At 58.3% G+C, this 10672-nt stretch overlaps 2 protein-coding genes across 2 annotated transcripts; both read right to left on the reverse strand.

The window, feature by feature from the left end:
* Window positions 1-1878: 1878 nt before the first annotated feature.
* On the reverse strand, window positions 1879-8426 carry KCNAB3 (potassium voltage-gated channel subfamily A regulatory beta subunit 3). Its single transcript, XM_002719064.6, has 14 exons — window positions 7773-8426; window positions 6477-6520; window positions 6353-6390; window positions 6123-6202; window positions 4880-4924; window positions 4738-4782; window positions 4489-4532; window positions 4250-4336; window positions 3952-4037; window positions 3708-3828; window positions 3525-3619; window positions 3331-3451; window positions 3081-3169; window positions 1879-2886 (listed from the first exon to the last, which is right to left on the reverse strand). The coding sequence occupies exons 1-14, from the start codon at window positions 8012-8014 to the stop codon at window positions 2809-2811; spliced, it is 1215 nt and encodes a 404-aa protein (XP_002719110.3). The 5' UTR covers window positions 8015-8426; the 3' UTR covers window positions 1879-2808.
* A 482-nt stretch (window positions 8427-8908) lies between these two features.
* Window positions 8909-10621, reverse strand: TRAPPC1 (trafficking protein particle complex subunit 1). Its single transcript, XM_002719062.6, has 5 exons — window positions 10432-10621; window positions 10224-10322; window positions 10001-10071; window positions 9535-9673; window positions 8909-9272 (listed from the first exon to the last, which is right to left on the reverse strand). Exons 2-5 carry the CDS (start codon window positions 10320-10322, stop codon window positions 9144-9146), a joined length of 438 nt encoding a protein of 145 aa, XP_002719108.1. The 5' UTR covers window positions 10432-10621; the 3' UTR covers window positions 8909-9143.
* Window positions 10622-10672: the final 51 nt, after the last annotated feature.

The raw sequence follows: 10672 nt of genomic DNA on the forward strand, positions 1-10672 counted from the left end.
CCGAAGTTGTATTTGTTTAGTGGTTGTGTGATTGCCTCTCCTGTCAGTAACCCACATGGTTTTTCTGCATCTCCCCCCACCCCGTGCCACTGTATTCCTGTGCCACACCATGGAAGGACTCCATAAACAGACACTTGTTAAATCAACGAGTGAGGTGAATGCTAAGTAGAGCAGATGTTTAAATGCAAAGGAGGCATGGCAGTAAATGAAGCTTTTTTTTTTTTCCTTCAGAGGCAGGTAATTCTTTTTTTTTTTTTTTTTTTTTAATATTTAGTTACTTACTTGAGAGTCAGAGTTACACAGAGAGAGAAGGAGATGCAGAGAGAGAGAGAGAGAAGTCTTCCATCCATTGGCTCACTTCCCAATTGGCTGCAGCAGCTGGAGCTGCGCTGATCTGAAGCCAGGAGCCAGGAGCTTCTTCCAGGTCTCCCACGTGGGTGCAGGGGCCCAAGGACTTGGGCCATCTTCTACTGCTATCCCAGGCCATAGCAGAGAGCTGGATCAGAAGTGGAGCAGCCAGGACTGGAACTGGTGCCCATATGGGATGCCGGCACTGGAGGTGGCAGCTTACCCACTACACCACAGCACCACCCCCAAGGGGGTTTATTCTACAAGAAGTTTGTAAGATGTTTTATGCAAGGTCAGGAGTGGGAGGGGCGAGGCATCACTAAATTTAGAGTATATGCGGGAGGTAACTCTGGAGAATACTGCTGGAAGGGATCTGCTAGGGTGTGTTTGCTGCAGAATAACTCATCACAGTCTAGCCATGCCTTTTACTTTGCTTCCTCCACTCTTCCAGGAGGGGAGTGGAGCGTGCTCCCGAGTTGCTCTGGTTGGTGCTAATCCAGTAAATGGCATGCTGCTGGCTTTTCTCTTTGGAAAGCAGTGCCCTCGGCTCTCCTGGCCTCAAGATCAAGGCTGCCTGGGGCTGGGTAGAAGGGAGACTGCCGGGTTGTATGGAAGGCGGCGGGGCTCCTCCTGTGACCTGCACAGGTTGTTACTTTCCACCTGTTCTCTTTCCCCTGGAAATGAGAGTTCTCTGGGGGAAGAACAGGACTCAGCCCCATTTCATCTGCTTTTCCACCACCCTCACACCTGATCTTTCACTTATTTTATTATTTTTTAAAAAATTGTATCTCTGCCGGCGCCGCGGCTCACTAGGCTAATCCTCCTCCTTGCGGCGCCGGCACACCGGGTTCTAGTCCCGGTCGGGGCGCCAGATTCTGTCCCGGTTGCCCCTCTTCCAGGCCAGCTCTCTGCTGTGGCCAGGGAGTGCAGTGGAGGATGGCCCAAGTGCTTGGGCCCTGCACTCCATGGGAGACCAGGAGAAGCACCTGGCTCCTGCCATCGGCTCAGCGCGGTGCGCCGGCCACAGCGTGCCTGCCGCGGCGGCCATTGGAGGGTGAACCAATGGCAAAGGAAGACCTTTCTGTCTCTCTCTCTCACTGTCCACTCTGCCTGTCAAAAAAAAAAAAAAATGTATCTCTGTTTTGCTCCGACCAGTGACCAGTCTTCACTTCATCTCTCCTCCTGCACACCCGAATCCTCACCACCCTCAGAACAGCCTCTCCACCCAACCAGTTCCTGGGCATAGGCGTGGGCATCGGGCCAGGGGGAAGGGAGGACAGGGAAGTCAACTGAGGCTCACGGACAGACAGAGACGATGGTAAGGTGTCACACCGTGGGACTTTCACAGAAAGAGGAGCCGAATCTCTGGGTTCTAAGGACTGTGACCCCCTCGGGGCCCGGGTCCTTGTGAGAGCAGTGACCAGGAGCCAGGTCCCCAAGGTGGAGGATCAGTGGACGCAAAGGAGCCCGGCCCCTGTGAGCCCGCAACCCTGACCTCTCCCAGACACACAGCCTGCAGCTTAGACACTGTGAGGCTCAAGCTGAGGTTTTATTTACAGTTCCCTGGGAAGTCCTACAGAAGAGGGGCCACGTTATTGCTGTAGGATTATTGCCGGGAGCAAGGCTGCTATCCTCCACCGCCAGGCAGGAAGTCCTGCCCCAGGTCTTCACCACGGCCCCACGCCTCTGGCCTGAGCCAAAGGCTGGGGAGCACAGCCCCCATTTCACCTGGAGCCATCCTGGCCATGGTGCCACACCACGTTGTGCATCGGCGGTGACATTTCCCTAGGCCTTGCTCACTGTGCTGCGGCCCTGAATCGCGTGCCCCTTCTTTGCAAGAACAAGGGGCGCTGCTACTTCTAGATGCAAGCCCTCCACTGCCGGCCTGGGAGCGGGGTCCCTGGTTTTCCGACAAGTATCATTTACTTCCGGCCAGGACCAGCCTGGCTTCCTCCATGCTGCACAGCCGTGGAGCCCCGCTTAGGTCCCAGATGACGTCACAACTCATTCATTAGGTCATCGCCACGGAGAACATTTCAAGGGCCACTTTTGGGGTGCTCTGCATATTTCTTATATCTGCTGGTGTCTTCCTTTTTTTTTTTTTTTTTCCTGGCCTCGGCAATAGAGGGTTGAGAGAAAGGCATGAGACCAAGAGGCAGAGAGGGGGTGGCCCGTAGCTCGTGCCGGGATTAGCAAGGAGGCCTAGAGGGAGCAGCCGGGGTGGGCGGACTACTTTCTCTCGGCAGCCCCGCTGCGGGAGGATATGGCTTTATTCGTCATGCGTTTCGCTACTCGGCCGGAACTCGTTGGTGGGCGGGGCGACCCTGGCTCCGGTGGCTGCCCGGGGTGGGGTTCCGGAGGGGGAAAGAGGCGGCGCCGGGAAGCTGTTGTTGGGCAGGTGCGGTTGCTCCGGGCTGCGTTCCTGCGCCGCCCGGGCTGGGTCCCCGCGCCCTCGATGGACTATTTCTTGGGATGTGGCTTGTTCCCCAGGAGCACGTCTATCTCCATCACTGTCTGCGGGGTCAGCTGGCTGAGCACCTGCAGGACAACGGGGCGGTGGGGAGGGCAGCAGATTGGAGAACCCAAGGAAGTGGCGGCTGTGCACCTGCCACACACAGCTGGTCGCCCTGAGAGCTCCCGCCAGCAAAGGGAGGACTCTGTAGTGTGACGCCAGCATGGCTGGGACGCCTGGGCAAAGGGACAGGGGGCCTCTGCCCCTGTCTCCAGCTCACCTGTAGGGCGCCCAGGTGTTCCATCAGCTGCTCTGCACTCGACACCCCTAGCAAGACGGAGCTGACACCCTCGCTGCGGAGACACCAGGCTGAGGCCAGAGGAGGAAACACAGAGAACTGATGGGAACGGGGTGCACAGGGGCTTCGGAAGTGTGGCAAGCCGAGGGTCCTCCCAAGGGGCCAACCAGACTTAGGACGGGTCTGGGAGGAGACGGGGGCCCTGCAGGGTCCAAGGCTACCGGTGTCTCACCGATAGCAAGCTGAGCCGCAGTGCAGCCCAGCTGGTTGGCGATGGGGAGAAGGTCCATCACTTTGGCTTGTTGCTTCTTGCCATCCTCACTCTGCACTTTGTCCTTGAGCCACTGGTAGCCCTGCAGACCAAGCAGAATCAGCAAAGGACACCTCCCGCCCACGGCCATACACACACAGCAGCCCGAACCTCACCTTGATGGCGGCCCTGCACGTATCTGGGACTCGCCCATCATACTTGCTGGTGATGAGGCCGCAGGCCAGGGGGGACCAGGTGACTGAGCCAACACCTAAGAGGAACAGGGGAGTGGGTGTGGGGAAGGGGACCTGGGCGGCAGGTCAGGCTGAGGGGAAGGCAGGAATGAGGGGGCTGCGAACCGATCTTGTGGTAGAGCTCTGGCAGCTGCATCTCCACCTTCTCCCTCTGAAAGAGGTGGTTCTCCGCTTGTTCACACACAGGAGGGGTCAGATTGAACTGTCTGGCCATGGAGTAGGCCTCCTGGGTTGGAGCGGGGGACAGAGACGGGGTCATGGCACTCCTGCCATTCCTTCCCTGCCCCTCCCCCTGGTGCAGTGGGAAGCCGTGTGGCGTAGGGCGCCAGGGGTGGGTTTACACACTCACCATGATTTCCGCAGCCCCCCATCGGGATGTCCCCCAGTATAGGGCCAGGCCCTGGTTGATGACGTAGGTCATGGCTCGCACAATCTCTAGGCACACGGGAGGACAGGGAGAGCTTCACTACTGGGCTCCTGCCCACCTGCAGACCTCCACCTGCCCCAAGGAAACCCCCAGGCAGCTCTGCGTGTGGCTCATTGGCTGTCCTCTGCCCCCCCCCATCCAACTCGTGGGTCTGAGCCTCCACTGTGGGTCTTAGGAAATGCTCAGCTTGAGAGGACTGGTTCGGGGACACTGCTTTTACCCTCCATAGGGCTGTTGGGGTCTGAGCGATTGGCGAAGACAATGTCCACATATCCCAGCTGGAGGCGCTCCAGGGACCCTCGCAAACCTGCAGGTTGGGGTGGGGAGACAGCCTGCGTTTACGCAGCGTTCAGGCCGTACCCCCTTGTCGGGGCCGTCTACCTCCCCATTCAGCGCCTCCAGCCCAGGGCTTCAGAGCACCCCCTGCTCCTCAGGCTGCCAGACCCAGCCTGAACTCACCCTCGATGATGTGTTTGCGGCTCAGGCCTCGTTCAGTTTCTGCCCTGTAGGAAAAGGTGAAGTGAAAGATGAGATGTGACGAAGAGACAGAACCAGGGCTGGTCAGGAGCCATGAGCACTGGGTGGGGGAGGGTCCCTGTGGACAGGATGTGGACCTGCAGCAGCAGATGACGGACAGCTGTCCCCACGCCCATGCCATATACCTCCTCCGCAGGGCTTCTTCCTAACCCTAGTGGGGCAGCCACTTACTGTCCTCCCCAAAAAATCTTGGTGGTGATGACATAGCTTGATCTCCTGGAGGAAAAAAAAAAACAAATTGCAGAAACAGCAATTTTGGATGACCATGTGCTCAGCAGCTGCCGCCACCCCCCCAACCCCACCTCCGTCTCACCTCCAACCTTTGCTTTTCAGGATGTTGCCTAGGGTTCTTTCAGCCCTGGAAGAAAGGCAAGGCAGAGGCGCTGACCCCGCCGGAGTGGGTCAGTTCCTGCCTCCCCCCCACTTTCCTCTTATGATGCAGAACATAGGCCAGGAGCCCTTGTGGGCTTTCAGTCCCATCCCAGAATGAGGGGTGCAGCAGTCGTACTGTTTTCATTCACTCAGTTAAATATCTGGTGTGTGAGCCCTGTTGTGGGTGCTAATGGGCCAGAACAGACTGAGAGGCGAGGCCCAGACTGTGGCGGTCCCAGCGAGGACACTGCCTGTCCTGCTTTCAGCGACTTAAGCTGCCTTCCCTTCTTTTGAGCCTCTGCAAGCATCCCACCCATCCTCCTAAACTCAGCTTGGATTCGCTCTCATTCTTGAAATGTGCTCTGGTCGCCACAGGCTGTGGTCAGTCCTGCGTGTCAGCTTCCGCAGAATTAGCTACACGATTCTTGAGCATGCAGTTATGAGCTAACGTGTGACAAGTCTGAAATTGTTACGGTGACTGTTACAGTCAGTCTTTCCTATCTTCCCTTCATTTTTGTTTGTTTATCCACTTAGAGTGTGCACTTTTGGAGAACATGTTGAGTTCATGCCAGAAGTGGTGCCTGCTTTGTGTAGGCTCTGGGTTGGTACTCGGGGAAGGGCAAGACTTGTTCCCTGGAAGGAGGGGCTCCGAGTTGAGCAGGGAAGGTGGCTGCATAATTAAGTAACGGTGGACCAGAGGCAGTATAAAGTGCTATGGGGCTCACGGGAGATGGTGGCCACTTTGCGCGAGCTGGGCAAGGGCTTCCTGAGGACTGACATTTGAGCCAAATCCTGAAGATGAGCAGAGGTATTTGCTGGGTGGACAAAAAACAGGGGTAGCTCTTCCTAGGTTTTGGCTACTCCCAAGGGTGAAGTCCCCGGTGTGTGATGTGGCATGGAGTGTCTGAAAACCCAGCTTAGTCCTTACGTCGTTGTACTTTACTGACGCCCAGGATATGTGTTATGGGCTGCTTTATTCATTGTGAGCCACCGTATGCTCACTGACCTCGGAGTCAGAAAGGCATGGATGTCAGCACTACAACTCCCAGAATGCTTTGGGTGCCCCAAGCTAAAAGGCTGGAGTGGAATGTTCTCAGAATTCCCAGGGTTCTTTGGAGGAAAAACAAGAAGGCCCGGTGTTCTCTCAACCTTGCAGCATAACAGCTCTTTCTCCCGGTCCTTACTTTCCTGCTGCGTACACTTCGGCAGTGTCAAACAGGTTTATGCCATGCTCATAGGCTACTGTCAGCACATCCTCTGCTGTCTAGGGAGGTGAGAGAAAGGTGAAGGTCAACCCCGGGCCCCCCAGTTACCTCATTCCCCATGCTTGTGCCCCAACGCAGGTGCACTGCCCCTTTCTCTGCTTCTGTCACCACCACCACCACCCAGCCCTTCTAGGTCCCGTCACTTATACCTCATCTGAGATCTGAGAACCAAACGTGACCCAGGTACCTGTGAGAGAGAAGCCAGGCACATGAGAACCTCGGGAGGCAGGCCGTAGAAGAATGCCCCTTCCCTTAATTCCTATTTCAACTCACCTAGGCCAAGACAGGACACCCGAAGACCAGACTTTCCTAGGTTCCTGCAGAATACAGAAGCAGCAGGAGGGGCAGAGCCTCTGTTAGGGACCCAGATGGTCAGCCCCTAGCTCCTGTCCCAGCCCTAAGGAACTGGACCCAGTGGGTCTATAGGCTTGGGCAGTGATATGCTCGTGGCTGAGGCCCTAGGAACAGTGTTGAAAGAATAAGTGAACCAACATGTGACTGTTCCCCTACAGCCACTGTCCAGTGCCTTCATTTCCTCCTGTCACGCGGCAGGTGTGCCGTCTGGTGTGCCTCCTTCTTCTGGGCACGGTCTCGTCTGGGTTTGAGTCATCTCTGGCTCATGTGGAGTGGGGGGTCCTGGGAGGGATTTGGCTGGCTGACTGTGGTGACTTTATCAGAAGAGAGCGAGCGAGCTATGCTCAAGGGCAACAGCAGTGTGGAGGAGGTAAACCAAGCCACACTTAGGCACTCAGATGGACAAGGGTCCCTGGCTAGGCTTGGCAGACAGGACAGCTGGGGGAGGGCCGAGTACCACTAGTTCTCCCTCTTCTGCTGGCTTGTGAAAAATGTCTCAGAACCTGTGAGCCTTCTCCTCCTTCCCCCAAAGTCCCCCACCCAGGCAGTGGGTTCATGGCCACCACCTGGAGGGGATCGGATTCTTAGGTGACAAAAGCCAGATCAGATCAGTGACCTTGGCTCACTTCCAAGCAGAAGCCCCTGCCCTCCCGCCTACTGTGAGCTTCAAGAAACTCCAGCCAGGCAGTTCTCCGGAATAAAGTCAGTTACATTTCCCGGCCCCTTCTCTGCACATCCCTGTCCCTTGGCTGGCATGCGGATGAGAGCTGTGGTCCATCCTTCCCATAGGCCCCACTCCCTTCCTGGCCAAGAAAGGCCGCTGGAGACTGGGCCCTTGGGGCAGGCGGGGACAGTATCTGGGTCAGGTGCCCTGAGCCTGCGGCCACAGTGAGAAGCTGTTTCCCTCTCTCCTCTCCCCAGGACAGCGACCCAAGGACACGCCATTGGAGGGCAGGTGCAGAGAGGGGTGAATCTCTGGCCTTCCTAGGAGTATGGAGGGAGGTTCGGGGCATCCCTGGAGTCTGACAGGTCCCAGTCAGCCCTGGTAAACTTCATTCTCTCATAGTCAGAGAGGAGACTAAGAGAGGGACCAAGTAAGGGTAGAAACCAAGACCTTCTGAGCAAAGTTTGAAGGGGTCTTGGCAGCCATCCCGGGAAGCCTCAGGGGTTCCGAAAGGGGAGCGGATAGGGTGGGCTGCCCGGTCACCCCCATACCTGTATTTCATGCCAGTGCCTCGGCCGGTGCTCTCTCGGAGGGCCCCAGCGGGTGCTGGGGGTCGGGGGACCAGTGCGACTCGGGCCTTGGAGCCCGGCCCTCCACCCCCGGGAGGATTTCCGTGCCCCCCGCCAACCTGCCCCCCATTACCGCCCCCGGGGCCCGGCCGGGGTCCGCACAGGCGGTCTTCGCTGCTCCGGCTGCGAAGGTTCTGCTCGGTACACGCGATGGATACCTGCATGCCGGCCGGGAGGGAGGGAGAGGGGGCTCCGAGGGGGCGGGAGCAGGAGGCAGGGAAACTCGAGAGCGGACTCCCGGCGGCGTAGTGGGGCGAGCCCCCGGAGCGGGAAGGCCGAGGAGGCTGCGGAGGGAGCCGCCAGTCGGATCAGGCCCGCGGGGGCGGACTGCTGGAGGTCGCGGGGCTCCAGGCGGGCTCGGAGAAACGCGAGGGGCGCCCGGAATGGAAAAACTCAAATAAGGGGGCGCTGGTGTAGGGAGGAGGGGGAAAGGAACGGGGTGAAGGTCGAGGGCGGTCCCCGGAGGGTAGGGACTTAGCGACGAGGGGTGGCAGCCGAGGGATGCCACTTCTGCCCGAACCGCAGCGGGACCCGCCAGGCTGCCAGCCGCGTCGGCAGCTGGCCCAGCTTATCAACATGCAGGCACCGCCCCCTTATCTGCATAGAGCCGCCCGCCTCCCTGCTGAACCTGCGGTGCATCTGCATAAGCCCCGCCTGCGGAAGGCGCCGCTGTGTGAACGTCTGGGAGCTCAGATCCTAGCTGGGCCGTCACAGCCCGCGGGACCGCAGGCAGGTCCGCTTCCCCCTGCCCGGCCGCGCTCAGTTGGAGGGATTTTTTTTTTTTTTTTTTTTTTTTTTTGTCTCCCAGGGGATGTGTGGCAAGGCTTGGACACACTCGTGGTAGTTAGGAGAGGCGGTGAGGCGGGATGTGCTACATCTAGTGAGTGACATCCAGGGATGCTGCTAAAAATCCAACAGAACACAAGGCTGCTCCCACAGCACAGCACTAGCCAGCCCGAAATGTCGGCCTTGGGGGAGGGAGGGTGCGGCCACCCAGGGTCCCACCTGCCTGAGCAGGGCAGGACTGGGAAGGCCCACGCAAGCCAACACACTCAGGCTGCACAGGGTGACAAAAGCTTTATTTTGTGCGTCTCACAGCGTCAGGAAAGGATAAAACTGGAGAAAGGGCCTGGTTTAGAGGTGTAGGGATTCCTGGGGCCACCAGAGCACGGCTTTAGGGTGTAAACCTGGGAGGGAGTGGATGGGGGGGTTTACAGTGGGGGCCCCCAGGCACCACAGGTTAGGAAGGCCCCAGGCAAATTCAGATTCTCCTGAGAGAGGAGGCAAGCTGCGTCAGCCAGCCCGGGCAGAGAAGAAGGGCAGAGAGCGGACGTAGGAGTCCAGTCGGGAGCGGAAGAGCTCACTCTGCACAGTCTGGCCGAGGGGACACAGAGGATTCTTCACCACCAGCTCCACGTACAGCTACGGAGAGCAAGGCTATTAGAGCAGAGCTTTGCACACGTCTCCTTTCAACCCCAAACCTAGTACAACCTCAGAGGTGTGTGAACGCACTCAGAGTAGGGGCTGAGAGGCAAGCAAGGAGTTACTAGGTGGTGGCCGTGTTGACTTCAACAGAGATATAACACAATAGGATCAGGGCAGGTAAGCTGGGGCGTTCGGGGCTCTGACTACCTCCCTGGCTGTTAAGGGGCTCTGAGAAAGGGTCCCTGGGGCTGGCACTGACCGCGCTGTAGATATGGTGCAGCACATCTCGGATGGGTCCCACACCCAGGTCGGTATTCATGACAACCTTGATCCCAGTGGGCGTCTCGTAGTAATGGAGTTTGTAACGGCTAGTTTGGAAGGCCAGAAAGCCATCTTTCCTAGAGATGAGGACGGTGTTAAAGAATGGGAGTGGAAGTTCTCCCAAAGAAATCCTTTGGATCCCCTTCAAGGCCGACCCCCGCTTCGTCTAAGCATAGCCTCGGTGGGATATGGAGTGAACACGCCTCCCATCTGCGTCCCTCAATTTAGCCCCTGTGCAATCTCTCTACTTTGAGCCCTTCCCCACCCCCCGCTCCTGCAGGCTCCTGCACACTCGATCCGAACTCAGCCTCTCTCTTTAAGCCCCCTTCCACCCCAGGCAGTTCCGCTCTGCCACAAACTCCCAAGGCTAGCCCTCCTCGCCACACCCCCCTCGGACACCGTACATGTCTAGCGGGGACATCTTGCTGACAAACGAGCGGATGGAGAAAAGCATCCCATACATCAGCTTGTACTCCTGGAGGGAGAGGGGCAAAGTTAGTCTCGGCTGTTGAGGGAGACGGGGTGAGGGAGGGAATGCACCGGGGTTTGGAGAAGCGGGGCTGGGCTGGGACTCTGTGCATTTAGAGATGCGAGGACCCCCGGGCTGCGCCGACGCCCTCTCGTCACCTCCTCCTTGGGGATCCCTGCTTGCTTCTTGCGGTGCCACTCGCTGTAGTGCAGACACACTCCATTCCGGTCAAACAGGTACAGATTGTGGACAGTCATCTGCAGGGCAGGAGATGTGAGCCCCGCTACGGGACCGCCCCCACCCCGCGGACTCAGGTTCTCAGCCCCGGATCGCTAAAACAGGTGGGGGCCCCGCCACCGGACTCACCGGAACTGCTCCGAGTGCCCGTCAAGGGCCACTTCCGGCTTCCGAAGAGCCCCGCCTTACCGGGTCCTCAAGCTGCCGCGACCGGACATTAACTCCGCCCCGATAACGCCTGTTAGACTCCGCCTCCCTCTCTCTCAGCCAATCCGTGGCCTCCGAGGCTGCGCACGCGCACCCGGGCACCTTCGAATCCAGAAAGAGGGGCCGCCGGTCTGGTCTCGCGGGCTGGTGACGTCATCGAGGC

Source organism: Oryctolagus cuniculus, chromosome 17 (assembly GCF_051225735.1).
Source record: "Oryctolagus cuniculus isolate XC-2025 breed Fujian yellow rabbit chromosome 17, ASM5122573v1, whole genome shotgun sequence".
Taxonomy (NCBI): domain Eukaryota; kingdom Metazoa; phylum Chordata; class Mammalia; order Lagomorpha; family Leporidae; genus Oryctolagus; species Oryctolagus cuniculus.

What these genes read in the sequence shown, in the direction of transcription:
- KCNAB3 (XM_002719064.6), bottom strand. Translation starts at nt 8,014, where the DNA reads ATGCAGGTATCCATCGCGTGTACCGAGCAGAACCTTCGCAGCCGGAGC. An exon ending in TGCGGCTCAGCTTGCTATCG is followed by an intron (nt 3,170 to 3,330) that starts GTGAGACACCGG and finishes CTCTGGCCTCAG; the next exon opens with CCTGGTGTCTCCGCAGCGAG. An exon ending in AACACCTGGGCGCCCTACAG is followed by an intron (nt 2,887 to 3,080) that starts GTGAGCTGGAGA and finishes GTTGTCCTGCAG; the next exon opens with GTGCTCAGCCAGCTGACCCC.
- TRAPPC1 (XM_002719062.6), bottom strand. Translation starts at nt 10,322, where the DNA reads ATGACTGTCCACAATCTGTACCTGTTTGACCGGAATGGAGTGTGTCTG. An exon ending in CAGGGATCCCCAAGGAGGAG is followed by an intron (nt 10,072 to 10,223) that starts GTGACGAGAGGG and finishes CTCTCCCTCCAG; the next exon opens with GAGTACAAGCTGATGTATGG. An exon ending in AAGATGTCCCCGCTAGACAT is followed by an intron (nt 9,674 to 10,000) that starts GTACGGTGTCCG and finishes CCTCATCTCTAG; the next exon opens with GAAAGATGGCTTTCTGGCCT.